The sequence below is a fragment of the Hesperophylax consimilis genome, chromosome 6, assembly GCF_061612785.1.
Source record: "Hesperophylax consimilis isolate HC1 chromosome 6, BYU_Hcon_1.0, whole genome shotgun sequence".
Lineage (NCBI taxonomy): Eukaryota > Metazoa > Arthropoda > Insecta > Trichoptera > Limnephilidae > Hesperophylax > Hesperophylax consimilis.
Window position 1 is genome coordinate 36,888,416 of NC_142841.1, and position 21,720 is coordinate 36,910,135.

General features: G+C 34.4%; 1 protein-coding gene across 1 annotated transcript in view; it reads left to right on the forward strand.

The window, feature by feature from the left end:
* The window catches only part of LOC149423304 (uncharacterized), a 109,907-nt gene that overhangs the window by 81,744 nt on the left and 6,443 nt on the right, over window positions 1–21,720 (forward strand). The window contains exon 5 of the mRNA XM_089632642.1: window positions 3,944–4,082. Coding sequence (XP_089488768.1) covers window positions 3,944–4,082 — 139 coding nt within the window. The remainder of the gene's footprint in view (window positions 1–3,943; window positions 4,083–21,720) is intronic.

Sequence of the window (21,720 nt, forward strand, 5' to 3'; positions counted from 1 at the left end):
ATCGTGGAAGCGGGAATAATACTATGCATATTCAAGATGGCCACGAGCTAGACAAATTTCATGTTTTTATCGACATTAAAATATATATAATAAGATGTAATAGTATATTCATAAATAGGAAAATTGATAAACTTGTGTCATCGTTATTAGGTTACACAAAGCACTGTAGCATCCCATCTGAATTATTGCACAAGTTTAATCTTTCTGAATAACAAAACCCAAATTAAGAGAATGGAAATAATCCAGAACAGAGGCATGAGGTCAACACTGTGTTGTAGCAGGTACACCAGGATAAAAACCATTCAACGTCAGTTTATAATAGCTTAGTGTTTATTTATAAGTTAAAAAATAAAATGTTACCTGACTATATGTCAAAGAATGTTAGAATTAATAGTACAGTTCATTTATATCCTACGAGAAACTGCAACGATTTTAGACTTCCTAAAACAAATTTATCGGGAACACAAAACAATATTTATTATAAAGGTTTTAAAATGTTCAATGAACTTCCGGTAATTGTTAAGTCTTGCAGTTTTTCGTGGATCATGTCTCAATGTTGTGAAGACCAAAAAAAATTAGGTATAAGATGTAAAATTTTATAACTAAATAAAATATTTTTGAAAAAAATTAAATAAAAATAATATCCATTCCCACACTTTTCTAAACAATGACTCGGGTTCCCATTGGATCATGTTACCAATTTAGTGTAAAGTTGGCACTTATACAGGAAACACGATGCCTAGTGTCCACAACGACATTAAAAATGCACGAAGCCCTCTGAGCCGCCCCACACCCCGCCCAACCCAACCCAACCCAACCCAACCTGAACCCAGCAAGACCGATGACCTCATTACTTACGCTTTACGTCTTCCATGTTTTCTTACATTATCCTCCCCGTTCGTGCTTTCCTGGTTTCTTGTTTTTTATAGCTTTACCCTTTCACTAGTATATATTCCTTAGCGCGAGCTTAATCCACGATTATATCGTATTTTCCAACCCATTTGTTTAAAGGTTGGGTCAGATACAAGTTAATAAACTACTTCTAACTGCATTTCCCACTTTAGTCTTCCTTAAATAGTTTAATTTTACGTCTCTCATTCATTTAAGAAATTCCTAAAGTAAGTCTTCGGAGGTTGACTATCACCAGGGCAATCTTTAGTCTATAGACAGTATGTAGATCGATAAAACCATATATCAATACGATGTTTATGAAATCTGTTATCTATGGTCAGTTAGCGATATTTGCGAGCACGGTTAGACTATGATTCCGACAGGTATCATAGTCTAACCGTGGTATCGGACCGACGGTATCGGATAAGCTGACGGCCGGCATAGTCCAGTGGTAACGCATTGGACTGCCATTCCGAAGGTCGCGGGTTCGGACCCGGCGTGCGCAAATAAATTTTATTTGATTAATTTGTGTTATTTCACAATTAATTAATTAAAAATTAATTAAAATAAAATATAGTATATTTGCGGCACGTTCCAGAGTGGAAGATACTACCAGTATCGCCCTGGTGTAAGACCACCATTCAGAATTGAAACGTTGCTCCAAATGGCTTTAGCCGTGTTTAGTGACTAGATCTGAATATCCAGGTACTTCCCCACCTTCCCCTTTCCCTTCCCCACTTACTTCAGCCTCACCACATCCCCCAATTGGGGATGCCATAGTCTTACTGGCTCCAGACGGGAGCAGTTGGGACTCTTGTGAGGTATTCACTATAAAAAATAAAAATAAAAAAAAAGCTGTCAATATACACACATTTTTTAACAATGTCGTTCGTTATGCAAAATAACTGGCTTATTATTTAAATATTGGCTAGCGCCCTTGAGATGATTTTTCACAAAAACGGCGCTATAAAAATCATCCAGATAATATAATTACTATTCATTAATCGAGGTGAACTAATGAAGCTCTTAGAATTGAAAGAAATTGTTTCCACGATCCATAGACTTTATTAATTAATCAAAGACGTCACCAATTGATTCCGTTCCAGCTTGGAGAATGGTTGGATGACTAAATACCTCATGTATCCAAAAGTACATGCGGATTGCCAATGTATATTAAAGTTAGTATTTCAATTCGAAACTTTCAATTTATCTTCCGCCTGAAGCAGTTTAAAAATTTCAGTTTAAAATCTCCTTTCTAAGTTTCTTAAATAATACAATCTTCTATATAAGTATAATCTTCAAAAGAGAGTTGCTCTAAAAACATAACGTGTCACATAGATAGATACCCTTGAAGAACTGAATGCAAATAATGAAACCGCATTTAATGGTGCGAACGTTTATAAATACAATGCACGCGAAATAGAAATGTAGAACACTATTAAATGATGCCTTTTTCCAACAGTAGCGTCTTCTATTGTGGAAAGTTTACCATAATATGAAAAACCGCTATTTCTTTAACCGTACATAATTCACTCGCCGTGTTTGCTGCCGCAGTATGTATAATTATAATTGTTTGGTTTAATGTAAATACAATGTACGTTATAATGCACATTGTCCAATGTACATAATACCCACACTTTCTCTGTATATAGACAATCATCACGTATCTTACAAACAGTGGATAATAATGGAGTGTATTATTATTAAATGTTCTCTGAAAACAATAAATTTTGTTTTATGCGGTTTCCTAGCGTATCTGTACTATTTTGTTTGTATTGAAGAATGTGTTAAATTTTGTTTTATTTCTCTTCGTCCACCGTTCATGAAAACAACATTATTTTTCTAATAATCTGATACTGAGCTATCGCCACAACCTTCAGACCCATCGAGACTTTCCAACATGAGATATTTTTTTTAATATTTACACATGAACACTGTATCATGTTTGGTTTGCTGGAAATTTCCAATCAGTGTTATAGTGTGTATGTTAAATATTATTTTATGTATAACTAACCTCGGAAACACGCCACCTTTAGGTAAAAGGATTGCAGGCTTTGAAAAATCAAACACAAGCATTTCTGATATACCTTTTATTAACAAAGCTACGAACTATAAATAGACGCATTGGATTTGAACTATGCAGAATTAAAAACAAACAGAACAGTTGTGCAAATTATGTGACGCACTGTTAGGAAGTTTTCACTGCTTCAAACAAACATATTTTATGCTTTATTGTTAAGATTTCTCAAATCTTTTATACCTGTAATAACTATTTATTATTTATAAGGTGTTAATGCCAAAGTCGTCAAATTAAAATAGTAAAATAATCAAAACTACCTTCGACCAATGAGCATTATTTAAAAAAAAATCCATTTAAATTTCACTATTGTTTTCGGGAATTAGTGTAAGAGTCAACACACTTTCCGACATTCGATCGAGCTGAAACTCGATAGATAGATTCGTTGTGGACCAAAATGCATTCTATTAACTTTTGATGGAATCAAGCACTCTGAAATCAGAAGACAATTTGGCGAGTTTGGTAGAGTTATCGACTCCAGTTCCCAAGTAGAAATGTTCAATACTCAGTCAAACCATATTTTTAAAGTTTTAAAATATATGTATTTAGTAAAAAAAAATTTTTTTGCGGGTTGTTTTTTTATATTTCCTTTCACACGAATATTTTTTCCGCATCGATCTATATGTTGTTCTAGCGGTTGGAAAGAATATTCTAATTTTACACTGAAGAGATAATAATACCTAGATGTGTAATTTACACCGATTGAAATAAAACTGACGTCGTCAATTTACAAGACCTTTCGACTCCTAGGCCCCAGATAGGCTGATGAAATTGACTACTTTTATCGTGGAAAATGTATCTAACTTGGGCACACAGACACGCCCAAAGCACACTTCCATTGATTTATCTCTTCGAATTGTGACGATATGTACTTACGATAATCAAAATAAAATGTTTTCTTTAAATAATATTAAATAGGTATATAATAAGTAGTGAATTATAATATATGATTGATATTGTGTTGTATTGTTTCAGCGGCCCTAGAGAAAGGGGGCTCACGCTGGAGACAGTGGTGCCCCCGGAGCGCCGCCCCGCAGTGCCCGCGCAGTCGGGGACCCCGCGCTCCCGCGCCCCCTTGCCCGGCGCCATTGCCTTTCCTGGTCACCAGCATGAGGTGAGCCCCCTTACAACATCACAGTATAATTTACACTTCTTCTATCGATCCGTCTTCTCTATGCATTTGCTTCTATGTGTGTAAGTAGTCTCGACCCGATCACCTCGCCAATGGGTAGTGATCGACCCGTGTAAAATAATCGATCGACGCACCTCTACATGCTACAAACTTAGGTCTCGCGTTTGTAAGTAATAATGAACTCCATTTCCCTGCTGGGGTTGGCAAATAAGTGGAATGCATAATAAGGCATATACTCCTTATCTCATTCTCATCCATTCCTTTAAATAAATTTAAAAACATGTTGGATTAATTTGTGAAGCGTCTTTTACGTGAAAAATTACTTCAAGGTTTCCTAAGTAAATGCCTTCTCTTATAAATTCTGTGTAATTAAGACTTTCTTAGTAAGCGTTCAAAAAGAAGAAGAAGATGGTTTGAAAGGGAGATATGTAAATACGAATGTTAGAGGGAGTGCATAAATATTAAAAAAACGATTAAAATTAAGGGAAAATTAAATTATAAATATATTTAATAAAATACGATTCGTTTACAATACAGCAAGAATCTCTCGACAAATTCCTATGTTGCCTTTAATGATACATATGACATACATGAGGTTTGGTATCAGAAATCACTACACTACTAGTCTCTCTTCCTTTTAAAAAGACCCAAACATAATCCAGGGTTTTCCAATAAGAGGTGTTATTTTGATATTCAATCGTAAAAGATCAATGGTTTCGTTGCTTGTGTGGCACGTAGCGCCGTCTTGTTGAAAGTAAACGTTATCCAGACCAATACCATCCAATTCAGGCCATAAAAAATCATTAATCATCTCTCGATTAATGATTAACAATCCATTCACCGTAACTGTTGCTCCAGCCTCATTTTCGAAAAAGTAAGGTCCAATGACTCCGCCGGACCATAAACCGCACCAAACAGTCACACGTTGAGGATAGAGAGGCTTTTCAATAATAACTATTGGGTTTTCCGAGCCCCAGGTGCGACAATTTTGCTTGTTGACGAAGCCACCGAGGTGGAAATGGGCCTCATCACTCAAGATGATTTGCATTTGATTCACACAAGTGAATTTTAATAATTTTAATGCTTTGTTGCCATTTTTTTTGCGTTCCATTTTTATTAATGACGTAGTTTCTACTTGTCAAATGTCAAAAAATGACAGCTTAAAAAGTAACATCTACCGAAATAGCGGGCTATTCAAAATAACACATCTTATTGGAAAACCCTGTACTTACCATTTACAATACGTTGCGCGTATAACATTCGCAACAATTATTTTAAAGTGTTTACGTTTACAGGAAAAACCTTGGTGTTTTAATTTAAAATTATGTTACCAAATTGGAAAGTTCACCAACAATTATGCTAGCCGCGAACATGTTCATGGAATTCTGACTTTAAAATGCTTTTATGTTTGAATGTACACTGTGCATGTACGCCGAATGAATATTGCATTATTATTTGTCACCCGAATGTAGTAAACTCTCTACCACCCACGTGCAGAACATAAAAAGTCCACGTGTGGTGCAATATGCAATCTGCATGTATACTAGCTGCATGTTTCGCATGTTATTATTTCTGGAAGCCTTCCTTTTGGCTAACTTCCAACTGCAGACGCAGTTGTCTCCGTTTCCAGCTATCCTGAATTCGATTTGCAAAATAATATATCTGCAATAATATATTCCTTTGAATACATACTATTCTTGCTTCCATAACCTTAGGGATTAAAAAAATAAATAACTTAGAAAGTTCAGCAACGAATTGGTTAAAAAATACCCTTTACGTTGAATATGTTTAAATCCCCTGATAATACTTAAAAGTATATTCAAAACCTACATGTATCTCGCTCGACTACCTTTTACTCGTTAGTATCTACAATATAGGTACTTCGGTTATTTGGGGCAATATGCATATTTCTGTGATCATAATTCATAATTCTACATAATGGCAATAGTGTTTCTCTTTAATTACATTCTTCCGCTCCTTTCTCGTAACTGACAATTTTTGTTAATGTCAAAGCACCCGGTAATTTGTTTTATGTATTTTATTATTCAATTCGTTATCTAAATCATCTAGGAAAACCCTGTTTACATCAAAATAATTCATTATCTAAATCATCTAGGAAAACCTTGTTTACATCAAGATAATTCATTATCTAAATCATCTATGTAAACCCTATTTACATCAAAATAATTCATTATCTAAATCATCTAGGAAAACTCTGTTTACATCAAGATAATTCATTATCTCAATCATCTAGGAAAACCCTGTTTACATCAATATAATTTGCAATGTTTACGAGCCAAGCTTAGAACGGGTTGTTTCACAGAATTTGAACAATTTATCAGATTTCAATGTTAAAATTCATGTTCTGTGAAAATTCTATTCGAGTTTTGTTATTATTTCACTATGGGCCGGTTTCTTTCAAAGAACTTGAATTTTAACAAGTTCTGTTATTACTTCACAATGGGCCGGTTTCATTCACAGAGAGGACTTGGTGAGAACTTGAATTTCAACTTTATATTTATGAATATTGTTCAAATTTCCTAAAAGAACCCATCCTATCTAATATTGTAAATTGTAAGAAAATTGGTACTGTAAAGAATTGTTTATTTTCCAGCAAAAATGATCCGATTTTTATAAATATCTGTGACTGTATGCGAAAATTCAAAACAAAGATACGTTATTATATTTTTTAGCGGAATGGGAGCGGAACAAACAGTTCTAATCTTCAAGGTCTGGACTCTGGACATTATTCACCGTCCACATTGTCTTCTTTCCCACGATATTTTTTCAAATTAGGACGTCTTCAACGAAATTTAAAAAAAAAATAACCCTCTCAGAACTCTGACTCCCATCTGTTCTGGATTCACAAACCGTGTTATTTAAAAAAATAAAGTCAATGTGATTGAAGAAGCTGCCAATCTGTTCAAGAACAACAATCCACCAAATTTGTTTATGTATTGTATCTCCCTGTCTGTTTTGGCTTGACACACATGACGTATCACTGACACATTATAAGATAGAATAATGCGTCTCATCACAAGTCTTCCAATGTTCATGAATAAGTTTACACTTTTATTACGATAATATACAATCAGTAGCCACTTCTGTGCGGCTATTTGTAACCTTTCCTCGTGCATTCAATGTTTACGACATATAAGATATAACATATTTCCCTTGCTGTTGAGAACCTCGCTTGACATGTCCTCCATAAATATTATGTATCATCTTGTAAACCTCGGAAACATCTAGATTTTATTTTATCGATTTGAAAGTGCAGGTTATTTCCGTCCATACCAATCCTGTCACATCTATTCTTGGTCACCTTAGTGAACTTCATATTAAATTCTAGAATTGTCAGCTTGAGTCAGTTTTAATAATAATAATTAAAAGTTAAATTTTATTTTTTTACTTTTTGAATAACTGCTCTACCAACTGAGCTAACAGAAACATATCTCCTTCGCACTCGAATAAGAAATACCAACATTATCTTCATTTTCTCAACTCACATTTTTATTATCGTACATAAAGGCCGAAAACTATATTATTTATCAATATTTAAATGTTTTATTTTATTCCTTTTCTATAACAAATAGAGATAATGATATCCTCATCTATATGATTTAAATAATATGAAGTAATTACTTCATATATGTATTTATATTATGTAGTGTTTTTTCTGAAATAATTATAATTGTATTTCTTTGTCAGTAAGTATATATTGATCTCTTACTGATCTCCCCATATTTTGTAAGCCATGTTTTTTTTACTATTTGAAACGTTATAATATTGTTGGGAGTTTTAAAAGATAGTAAGATTTTGTTGTAGAGTTTAGTATCAAAGAATATGAAGCTTTTTGCCCAAATGTTGAATTTTTAGTTTGTTGATGGATATGTTTTTTACCTGCAATCTATTGTTTCTAATATACGTGTTAGTCGTTATTTCTTAGTGTTTTGTATTTATGAATATAAAGGAGTATTGTTTCGGATTAGTGTCCATATTAGATAACATTATGGAAGTGGGGTGCAGGGAGGGAGTCATTAGGGTGTGATCGGTCAACAACGACATAATGTTTTTTTGATGAATGATACTGCAAGTTTTATGACACGATGCTTCTGACAAGCCCTTCTTATTCCACAAGTTGTAAATTTAATTAATATTCAACCTATCGACCAATCCTCAATTTAATTAGGAGTGTCTCCACTAGGGTTTTAGGAAAACTGTTTAAAATGGAACTAGATCAGAAAACCATCCTTAATTGGATATTATTCTGCCTTGACTAAGCTCATTGAATCGTAAATCAACCTAAATATTTTGCCTTGACTAAACTCGTTGAATCGTAAATCAACCTAAATATTTTGCCTAGACCAAACTTGTTGAATCGTAAATCAACCTAAATATTTTGCCTTGATTAAACTCGTTGAATCGTAAATCAACCTAAGTATTTTGTCTTGACTAAACTCGTTGAATCGTAAATCAACCTACATATTTTGCCTTGATTAAACTCATTGAATCGTAAATCAACCTAAATATTTATATCCTTGGTGAAATTTTCAACAGTATTATTTCTTTCACAAGCGTTTAAATCAGACAATAAAAGAGGTAGGTGCGTGTGGTGTATTGTTTATTCCTTCTAATGAGCAATACACTTTGAGATGATCGGGAGATATTAATAATACTTCGGTTCGTCTGACATTACGAGTATTTTTATTAACGTAAATTAAAATCTAACTGGACTCATGTGCGTTCCATACGATGCTCTAAGTTATTCTGAAGCGGTGGGATCGCTTACTGAAGATGCTCGCCTGTAGATCGGAAATCTTCGTAACCGTTCGGGTATTAGACTCAAACGTCCGACACGTTGTCTTTGTTATGAGGAACTACAACTGACACCTATGGAGACACCTTAAAACTATATATCCTAACATGAAACTACACTCTAACTACATCTGTTGAGCGGCAATGAAACCAAATACATTTACAAACACTACACTAAGTATAAACTATACAATCTTTTTTTATAGTAAGTAATAATTTTATGATATAATATTTTATTGTTGTTTTCGAAGTGCCCTATTTCACGTCATTGACTAAGTACTTCCAACTTAGACTTCATTTTATTCGCTTCAACCGTAGTTGTTTTCAAGATCTGATTGAAATCTAATTACAAAAAAAATTGTTTACGAGTTCGTTTTTACTACTTATTTATTTAACCTTTTGATTGTGTAATATGTTTTTCTCTCTCGTGGATACTACAATAAGTAGAACGATAATGAACCAACTGGGACAAGTGGGACACCGAGTTTATTTGATTTTAACTTCAGTTGCACACGTTCTCAATCGATAATACTTTTATTGTGACGCATTATCACGATTAACACTGCAATGACAGTGTTCATGTACTGCAATGACAGTATCCACGTGTCCACTGCTTGTCAAGTTTTAACTGTCTCCGTAACAGGTACTTTGAATATTATAAAAGGGGTTTTATTCAAGAATTTGAATCATGTGGATGATGCGTGTCAAGTGTTGATGCTCAAAAAACATTACAAAACCTACAAATTATGTTTACTATCGAAAGATATATCAATTATAAATTGACTGCGGTCAATAGCATTTGTTAAACTTTCTCCAACAATGCTTTCTGAGTCTAATTTGTTTTTCAATCTAGCGAACCTCCTTATCGCTGTTACATTTCATCTCAGGTGGTCGAGCGTAATCAAATTACTCGTAATTCCAATAGAAAATCAAGTAAGTAGGTAGTAAGATAGAAAGGAAAAATTAAGTATTACCCTTTGTTACATAACGAAGCAAGGTGTCCATTCATCTGAGTATTGCTATTCGCAATCAATGGAAAAAAAGTCAAGAAAAAGATAATTGACTGAGCCTAGCGGACTCCTATTTTATGTTGACCATTTGACATTTGATCTGTCTGTAAATTTGTTTCTACGTTCCGGTTCCGGTTCAAGATGTTGGTATTGTTGGATACTGCCTTTTTATCCCGCCAGAGGTTACATGGTCGTGGTTCCAACAACGAGCTATCGAATCGGATAATCAATATTATGGTACCAGCCGGCCTGAAGAAATTTGAAAAAAGATTAAGGCGATGCCATACGTTGTAATGCAAAATCATGTGTTTTTGGTTTGAAAATTTGGTCGCCTAGAAATGTTTCAGATGCTTTAATTAAATACTGCGAGTAGAATACATCTTGGCCTTTGAAATAATCGAGTATTTTTTAGATAAGTCGTTTTATAAGCCCAGAAAATAATAGTGTAAAGGCCTATGAAAACTGCTTTAAAGTTCAAAATCTCCTACTTACGAACCCATTTTCGCTTATGATTTTATTGTATAATGTGGCAAATTAATTTATCTATATTTTATCGAAAAAAATTTAATATTTATGCCTCAACATCCACAAAATAAAATAAAAGGCATTTTTTGGCCATGTTTTTTTCTTGCATAAATCAAAACAGGCGGATGGTGTTAAGCGGGAATTTAAACCTTATCGCCATCTACGTAAGGGTTGTTATTGATAGCTGCTCAATTTAAAATATTACACGAAGTAGAGCATCGCCTTAAGTGACGTTACAAGTGATTTGTTCTTTCATGATTATACAAGAATTTTAGGCGATCGCCTTGATGAAAATAATGTTAAATTATTATTTGTTTTGTAAACAGGTATAAAAATGTCACCACATTATTTGCGTGATTATTCAAGATTTCTCCAAAACTGGGAATGACGAGAAATGGAAAAATGGCGCACGTATTGGCCCTTTATGAATTTAAACGGGATTGTTATTAGCATAAAGCTAAAGCTAATGCCGTGAAAGGATATTTACCTGACAAGGGCGGGTATAAGGGCTGACCCCGGTACTCGCGATAAGCTTTACAATAATATAATGCTAGTTTTATCGGCGAGAACACCCCTAGCCGGCATAAAACCTCCCGTTTATCATCCCTACGTTCTGCTCCCCGAGAGGGTAAGGGACTGCCTTGGAAACTATAAATAGATTGAGGCTCTTACCAGAATAGATGGGGTGGTCCCACCTCCTCCTCACCAACCCTCTACGTGATACCTACCCCAACTGACAATTTTTTTGTAATATCTATTATCTTCTGACTCGCATAATGTTCTTAATTTTTTTGCCTCATCTGTTTTTAAATAACAACAATATTAATATTATACCGCAATTATATTCTTATATTATTTAAAAAGTCTTAGTTATTCAATTTCCATATATTTTATAAATTTACATTATTCAAATTTCATAATTCTAAATAAATAAAAAAGCGTAGAACTCAGTTTAAGATATTACATGCTGAGCTTCCGATAGTTTGTCGTCAATATTTGTCACTCTCTATTGTTTATATTTAACGCCCTTCGTTAAGAGGAAGCTATATAGGTACAAGCCAAAAATTTGTATATTCTTGGTATACCTTATATTGTTGGTAATAGGCATTAAAATCGCTTGACAAACGGAGTCTAGAAACGTTCGATTTCAAGCACAAAACTGGTTTTTATTTATTTTGTAAATAATTTTATAAGAAAGCATAAAAGTTACTCAAGTGAAACTGTCACAGATAATTTTAGCTATAATACCGTATTTTTTAAAGTTATTTCCTGTATTTCTATTGAAAAATATTTTTTTTGGTAGTTTAAATTTATATTTTTTATTGAATAATTTATTTTTTTATTTGTATTCTACTCAAGCCAAACGATAGGAAAACCTTCAATTTATCAAAAGCATATTTTTTGTGCATTTATAATGTACACCAATTCGTTATAAAGATTAATCAAAATAGTGATTTAGCATTAAGTTTCGCCTTAAAGTATATTTGACATCTTCAATTTCTTCACGTATATATATATACTTATTCATATATATATATATGAGTGTGTATTACGATAAATATAACAAACACTTAGACAAAACATATTTTTGGAATAAATGATTTTTCTATGTGAACATCGCATACGAGAGAGAGTCAGAGTATATATGTGTAACTCACTGTGTATAATTTACATGACAATTCAAACTTAGATAAACTTCTGAAACATACCTACTGGGTAAACAAGCTCGTTACAAACCTAAATTAATGAATTCCTTGACCTTGTCCAAAAAATTTTCTGCTGGGCGTACATTAGGAGCGTTTTTTACACTTTATTCGCCCTGAAAACAAGATTTTTTAATATTTTATTTCGTTATTTTACGCGCTTGTATCAATAGCCCAGTCAATGAAGGTTTTGTGTCGGAACTAATTCCCCGGAAGCTGAATTTTTCACAGATGTTAGAAGACCTTTAGACATGTATTTTTACAAAAGTCCCCGACTTTCCCCCTTGTGCTTCCTTCCCCACCCCCTCTTGAATATATTTTTCAAGGCCTTTCGGAATACGCTAATATCTCCTTAATGGTTTTATTAAATCAAATTATTTATTTTTTATTTAGTTTTTAATTAGTTATTCTAAAAAATTGTATTCTTTCATTTTTGCGAGAAAAGCTATACAATCTCTACAATTTATTAGTAAAGGAAAAATATCAGTTTTTAAAATAGTATTTCAGAATATATTTGCACATAACTTTTTTCTGAGCCCGTTAACGAAAAAAAATAAATCAACAAAACTTGTAGACAATATTTCTAGCTATAAAATAATGTATATAATAATGGGTTTTAATTTATAATAAGGCACGTAGGCTGTTAATAAGGAGCACGGCGCGCGGCGGCTCGACCGCGCGGCGGTTCGCGGCGCAGCGAGAAGTTACAAAAACCTAAGGAAAGTAATGATTAATTCATGTGTTTGCTTTATTTTTATAACAAATTCATCTAACGTTGAAGAGTTTTATTGTTATTTACGTTTGATAGTTCGGAGGGGAGGGGGGGGGAATATAAATATTTTCCCTTGCCCAATGAAGCGTTTTCATTATCCACTAACCGCCGTGCCCCGGTCTGGCTAAACAGTCATATTATGTTGTATATTTGTTTGTAACTCATTATTTAAATGAAGTTATGTGAAATAAGCCAAAAATACCTACGACAGCATGGGACTACCCTTTCACCACATTAAAATGTTGCAGACCTTATGTTATGGCGAAGTTCTAAAAAATCTTTTGTGGTAATTCTCACTTTTTTATTATGTGCACCTATCAACAATAAAATACCGAAACAACAAATCACTTAAAATAGAGCATAGATCTAAAATGGTTTACTTTCAAACAAGCTTCTTAAAATATACCTTAAAAATATTATAATGACAAAACGGTTTGTAAATTATATTATATATAAATATTATCTATGACAAAATTAGGCAAATATTCAAATAATTTTCTAGTCAAGAGAGTCTTCCATTTCTTCATCATACTGGGGTGTGTTCAGACCATTGGTTCAGATACGATAATCAGTTACGGTTGTAGCACATGGCAGAGCAGGTAAATCCAGATTTTCTGCAGCCACAGTAATTTCCACATCCAGACTTGCAGGAACAGGACACCAGAGAAAGAAGGTCATCAGGAGAAAAAGGTTTCAAAAATTTCTTCTTTCCACCATTTTCATTTACAGTTTCATACCTCCATCCCCAGTTTATAGGGTTTAGTTTGTTTCCTAACCAAAACTGTACTTGCAAATAAACTCTCAACAAATGTTGATGACACGATTCTGAAGTCGGTGGTAGTTTTGTCAAGTCAAATTTAGATTTAAAAGCTGATTTTGTCGTTAGTCTGGTAAACTTATAGTATCGAGCTTCGTTTCAATTAGAGTAGCTACCAAGACCATACATGGCGAGAGCGAATTTTTTCCCATTTTGCAAAAAGTTCTCTTCAGTTGCATCTTTTTCCAGAAATGCTTCGCTGCGCGTTTTGCTTCGGGATTGTTTTTCATCATATCAACAGCTTTTATCTTTCCTAACCCATATAAAGATGGGGTCGTATCACAGCCCGTAATGGCATGGGTAAATAGCATATGTTTTCGAATATCTTTAAGTAACATTATAGGCTTCTCTATGATGTAGAAAGTTCTTGAAGGGGCCTTTCCACCAACATCTTTACAGAAAAAAATAGATTTTTCTTCAGTAGCAAGACTTACAAGTAATACCAAAAGATCACTATCCGTGCCAACAACAATCACTTGTGAGAAGATGTTTAGTTGTTCGATGCCGGTACGTACAATGTCAATATCGGCATCACCTGCGGCCGTGACAGTTTTCAAACCAGATTCACTAAATTCATGACACAGTGCTTCAATAATTATTTTTTGTTATTATTCTTATTAGATAAGAAAGCTTCCGTCTTAGTCAAACAACGTATAGTGAAGTTTAATGCAATATCGCACGATGAGTTGTTAGCCGACCTACGTATTTGCTCTTCATATTTTACAGTTGGTTCTTCAGGGTATCCATCGAAAACGACAATAGAATGTTTGCCAAATTTAGTATGGACGAAACGTGAGTATGATTTAATGATGTCTCCGTAAGTTGTTTCAGTTTGCCAAACAACAGAGTATAGGAGGTATCCCCCATCGATGACTATTGCAGCATTTTCCAAATCAACTTCATCAAGAATACTTTCGCTAAATACTTTCGCCATACATGATTTTGTTCCTTTACGAAGGGAGACTTCATAAAAAATAGAAGGGGTCTTGAAGCCAATTCATATCCTAAGTAGGTCTAAAGCTTGCTAGGACTATCAATAATGCACAGTATTCTGTTAAATAGCTGTTGGGGGTTTACTGCAACTTGTCTCGTCCGAACTGTTGCGGATTTGAATCTTGCTGGGTAGTCACCATGTCTTTCCTTTTCAGTCGTATATCTCCAAAATTACATCCTTTCATTTTTTGCATTGCTGCCAGGCCCACCTCATAGGCGTTATCACAATTGACACTATTATCTGAAACAAACCCTGAAGATAAAGGACATCAGCTCCCCTGAGAGCTTGGTGAACGGGCTGTGGTGTCTTAGCCATGATGTATATTTTCCTATATCTAGCTCATCCCTTTTCTTCCGTGATTCGCGCAGCTCAACATGCTGTTCAGTCAAATGAAATTCTAAACCGATGAATTCTTCAATGCTCTCTTACACTTTCACGCAGTAAGTGGTTCCAAGTTTCCACTTTGACAAAGCGCTGTCAGTGATTCCGCGCCCAAGTGTCAAACCTCCTACTGACTTCATTGGTCGCATGAGACACTGCTCGATGATCATGTCCGTCCACGTACCGGACCAATATCTGTCGCTTCTTCTTATTGTAAAGCACACATTTTCAGTGAATAGTTAATATTCTTCTTTAGTTATTCTTGATTCGAGTTGCAACATACTTTGAACATACATATGTGCTGATTTTTTGTATGGTAAATGTCCTGCCGGTGGAAAAATTGAAGCCTATCAACAATAGTATTTAAGTGCATTTTCCGATTCCCGGACAAATATAAATCTAAGCATGAGGTCGATTCAATGTAGAAGGTAAAGCCACAACTTGGCAGTCCTAATCGAAGATTCCTTAATCCTGTCTTCACTTGCTTCAGTATATGGAATCGTCTCTTTTAGATTGTCATAATTATTAACCTCCTCCATATCTTTTTTCCACGTAACTAAATCTTGATACATATTTTCTATTTGTCTTAATTTCCCATCAATATCTCGGTATTCTTTTCTCATTACGTGGACAAGAGACGCTGCTGTTAAAGTGTAGGCTCTGTTTGCCCGAGAATATTCATGTTCCTGGAGCATGTGGGTTACTGTTGAGGACGCGTAAACTGATTCCCATAAATTTCCCACATACCTTTATTTAAATAATAAGTTACAAACAAACAAACAACATAATATGACTGTTTAGCCAGACCGGGGCACGGCGGTTAGTGGATAATGAAAGCGCTTCATTGGACAGGGGAAAATATTTATATTCCCCCCCTCCCATCCGAACTATCAAACGTAAATAACAATAAAACTCTTCAACGTTAGATGAATTTGTTATAAAAATAAAGCAAACACACGAATTAATCATTACTTTCCTTAGGTTTTTGTAACTTCTCGCTGCGCCGCGAACCGCTGCGCGGTCGAGCCGCCGCGCGCCGTGCTCCTTATTAACAGCCTACGTGCCTTATTATAAATTAAAACCCATTATTATATACATTATTTTATAGCTAGAAATATTGTCTACAAGTTTTGTTGATTTATTTTTTTTCGTTAACGGGCTCAGAAAAAAGTTATGTGCAAATATATTCTGAAATACTATTTTAAAAACTGATATTTTTCCTTTACTAATAAATTGTAGAGATTGTATAGCTTTTCTCGCAAAAATGAAAGAATACAATTTTTTAGAATAACTAATTAAAAACTAAATAAAAAATAAATAATTTGATTTAATAAAACCATTAAGGAGATATTAGCGTATTCCGAAAGGCCTTGAAAAATATATTCAAGAGGGGGTGGGGAAGGAAGCACAAGGGGGAAAGTCGGGGACTTTTGTAAAAATACATGTCTAAAGGTCTTCTAACATCTGTGAAAAATTCAGCTTCCGGGGAATTAGTTCCGACATTGGGTCTTTTTTTCCCTTCATTGACTGGGCTACAAGGGAAAAGCTTTCGCCTCCCATGGAAAAGCTTTTACTAGCATTGAAGCTCGCAAATATTATTATATTATATTTCCATACGACTCTGGAATCTGACTTCTGACCAAAGGAAATGGCTCGTGCCTGGAATAATTAACCCAGGGAATCATGCGATGGCGGATTTCGATCTGCTTTGCATGCTAATACTGCAGTGGAGTTTCCAATTGCGGTTAAAGGTATTAAGTATGGTTAATAATTCCAAGTTGACTGTCTCTCTGAATAGCCTAAACGTTTCAGATTACATCGCTAGGGGGAAATGGTAAAAACGCAAAACAATACAACTAAAGAATTTTTTATGTTATTTCGTGCGGTAACGTTTTGTATTTAACCCCTAAGAAACCGCAAAGTCAAACATTTAACCGTGAATTTAGTTTAAGGGTAAAGTTAAAAGAATATGTAATTCATAGATGGCGCTAAATTAATTATTTTATTAATAAACATTTTTTGCATGTAATGCTATGAGTTAAGTATTTGTTTATGCTATTCATAATGGTCATAATGGTCATGAATTACCTAACGAGTCAAGAAATGAACAGTATTCTCAAGACTATGCTTTTTGCAGATGATGTAGTACTGATAGAAGAAAATCATTGTGATCTACAAAATAGCCTGGAAAGGTGGAGAAAGATCCTGGAGGATAATGGACTAAAAATTAGCAGGAAAAAGACGGAATATTTGTATTTACCATTTGAAGACCCAAATGCTGTAACTCCTTCGATGCAATTGGATGGAGTAACATTAGCCAACTGTGACTCATTTAAGTATCTGGGCTCACTCTTCCACAGAGACGGAGGATGTGCAGCGGATGTCAACCATAGGATAGGAGTGGGATGGATGAAATTTAGATCCGTAACAGGAATTTTGTGCGACACGAAAATGCCAATATAACTTAAAGGAAAGACATACCAGACTATTGTTAGACCCGCGATAATGTATGGCTCCGAATGCTGGACTATGTACAACTCCTACTCTAGGCAACTCGAATCAGCAGAAATGCGAATACTTAGATGGACGGCAGGAGTATCATTAAAAGATAAAATTAAAAGCTCACGCATTCGTGGTAGCCTGGGTGTCACTGACATAAACAGAGCGCTAGAGGAACGACAGTTAAGATGGTATGGGCACATAAGACGGAGACCACCAGACCACACAGTGAAGCAGGCAATGTCTATAGAGCTTCAAAGACAGTCATCCAGAGGTAGACCAAAGAACTCCTGGATGACCCAATGCTCCAAAATCCTACAAAGAAACGGCCTAGATGAAAGCGACACTCAGAACCGAAGAAGCTATAACCTGAGAACGAGAAGAGCCGACCCCAACAGCCTACCTAGGCAATGAGTTGGGATAGTGCTAGGAAGAAGAAGAAAGAATCTATGAGTTATTTGTTTGAAAATTAATAAATAGTTTTGTCTGTATACCTACATCACGCTCAGTTCTTTCAAGAGAGGCACACAAATACAATATATAATAGTATCGGTGATTCAATCCAATATGTTATATGGATGCCTTTCTTGAAATAATTGAGTTTGTGCGTGGACAAAACTGTTTATTCACATTTATACCGCTTATGTACGGGCGCAAACAAATATTTAATATTAGTATTTTAAAGCATAACTTGCAAAAAGTGTTTTTTTATTAAAATACTTCAATTAGCACCATCTATGAAAGAGTATCTTTTCCCGCCCACCAATAATATGTAGCCATTGTGAAACTGTGCTTTTTGGCCCGGCTTGTAATAAAATGTTATCATTTTAAATTAATTCGTGTTATCTGATATCTTTCCACCCATAATATTTTATACTGTTGCGCAACACGGCATAACACCCCAAAAACAAACAACAAAAATATACTGTTGCGTGTTCACAGTTTACAGTACACGGGTGTTTTTATAAATATTGTATTTTTTCTACTTTTTCCATTTCTCTCCTATTTATCCCATTGCTATGAAGTCCAATTAATCCTCCAGATCTGCGCCTAATTTCTTCCAACGGATAATAGATATTGATGTGATTTTATCTTTTCCGACTTTATGTCCGGGTTAAATCTTCCCCACAGGAAAAACTAAACCCTTCACACACTTTTCCACAGATGATCATCTAGTCAATCCACATTATGCAAGTTCATTATATAATCATAATAAATACAAAACAATACAAAAACAACACGTTAACTCACCAGGGATCAAATGGGAAAACAATTCACTGACTCCAGATGTTTTCATATCAGAGAGTTCGGCTCGGTAGAACTCCTAACTGGACTTATAAATCCTACTGATCCCTTAGTATAAATATTAAAAAAAATCTTTCGTAATCCTACATGTATTTAAAATGACTGATTTTCGCATTTTTATACACAAATTCTTTGACTAATCAAGATCTAATACGCCTAAATTTTGAATGAGAGAGCTAGGTATAATGCCAGTAGCCGAAATAACAAATGGTAATATTTTTATAGTCCGAGAATGCCAAATTCTTTTGATCTCTATTTTCTTATATTTTCAGAAACAGATTTTTGAATATTACAGGAATTTGGAATAGCGATATCAATGATATAAGTTATTTTTTTTAAATTTTGTCATGTAAAACTATATGGGGATAATATTATTATTTTTCTACACACGGAGAAAAATGAGTATTACTAATTTATTAAGAATCTCTTGAAATTATTGGTAACCCGGTCAATAACAAGATTGCATGCTGCTTCCTGATAAAATTTTAGTAAATTACGAATATATAATCCGAATATATCGGAATATTTTCATGAATAAGAGTAATAAGTGGTTCTATGCTAAACACATCTCGGATCGTCCAGTTTCTCACACGATCTTATTTTGTGACTCCAGCGCTCGGCCAAATTGTACGTATCTACGAAAGAATACGTCAATGTGTTTTTTTTCTTATAAGGCTGACACAGTGGCTGCGTCAATGTCAACGGGCGTAGGGTAGGTACACACGTGCTCAGGTGAATTGTAAAGGTGTACAACCATAGATATGTAACACTTGGTCGATGTGTATAACAGGTTACAGCAACGGAGGTCTCAGGTCGCTATTCTTGTGAAGCGGAAGTGGTACAATCACAGCCTTCATCGCCGGTTGAAATAATGTCTTCATTGTGTAGAAAAGAATCATTATAACACCGCAGTACCTAACTTCTTGAATAAGTAACCAGTAAAGAAAAAGTACCTACCTACCTACCTGCAGTACCTACGAGTACTAACCATTTTTTATATCTCTGACGCAGTACCTTTTTATTAACGTTTGTTGATAACCCCAAAATTTAAAGAAAAAAATCATTTAGTACCAGCTTATGTTATAAATTAGTTGGAACGTTCTCCGCTTTTTTGATAATTTATTGGAAAGAATCCATAAATAGATTAATTGGTTTCCAATTATGTATTAGTAAATACGGCGTTTTAAATCATGAGCAATTTATTTTTTTTACATCTTTTATGTTTTATTTTTGTGTAAATAATTTACCTGCGGGAAATGATCGTTCAAATATAATTATGTTCCGGTTAAGCAATTTATTTGAAACATCATTAGTATTCTTAAATGTATTTCAAACGAAATTTTTGATTGAGTCCATTACTAGTCAAAGTACCTACCTATATTAAAAATTCACGTAGATACCAGCTATTTGCTGATATAAGATGACGTCCTCCGTTGTCGGGGGGTAAAGCACTGGTAAATCGCGGGTTCAAATACCGGCGTGCGCAAGTAAATTCTATTTGATGATATTGTGTTATTTCACAATTAATTAATTAAAAATAATATATAGTGTACTTGCGGCACGTTACAGAGTTGAATATACTCTCAGTATGGCTCTGGTGTAAGACCACCATTCAGAATTGAAACGTTACTTGAAATGGCTTTGACAACCAAATATGAATAGCCAGGTACTTCCCTACCTTCCTCTTCCCCGTCTCCTTCCCCTCCCCACTACCTTCAGCAGTATACCCCAATTGGGGACGCCATTGTCTCACTGACTCCAGACGTTTGGAAGCAGTGGGGCCTCTCATAAAAAAAAAATGAATCGCTAATGAAAGTACCTACCTACATACAAATTTACCTTACAAATATTCCTGCCGTTTTAAATACCTTTTCCAGCGAAGCAATTATGTGCCAATTTACGCATTTGCAATTAATTTAACAAAATTTCAAAATGTTTTGATTTTCGATTATTTGATTTCTGTGACGAAAATAATTTTAAATATCGATGAAAATTATTTTTAAATTTACATCTCTTTACGACTTCATAAAATTATAAGTAGGTACCTCTACTTAAAAGGATCTCGTTTTTCGCAGCAATTTCAGTGATTTCGTCAATGGGGTATTTTCATAAACTATAAAAATATGTGGAAGATTTAAAATTTATTTTTCTGCGTCATTGATCTCTCCGGCACTAGTGCATTGTCGGAAAACATGCCAAATTCATACCCAACATTTGCACACGATTGAACTTTGTCACATTAGATTCGTTCTTGAGTTCAACAGCTCGTCTGTGCATATCATTATGCCGGCTTCTGTGTTTCCTCCCTCCTATACTACACATTATTTTTTTTCTTTTTTATGTGCAGCATTCCAAATAGCATTCCCAAATAGGAATAAATTCGGTTTAGGGGAGTCACTCGAATAACCGAAATTGAACTTGATTTAGACTAATTTAGGGCTGGGGAATCAGAATCTGTAAGAATTAGGTGGGGTCAGCACTATTAACTGAGTTATAGGGTCTTGAAGTTTCGTACGCGACACTTTGAAAACATGTTTTATATATTATTTCAACTATGAATTATGAATTAAAAACAATCAAATTAACAACTATTTTATACTTTGACATTTCAGCAGTGCCAACCAAAAAATAAAAAGTGTTGCCATATAATAATAATATCAATGCATGGAAAATTCTGAAAATTAAATATCATTTGCCAGATTTGTAGTTTATTATTTAAAATCTAACCTAACCTAACCTAACTGTGATTTTCTATAACAAAAAATGACCCTTTAATAACGCCCACTCGCGTCCCCTTTA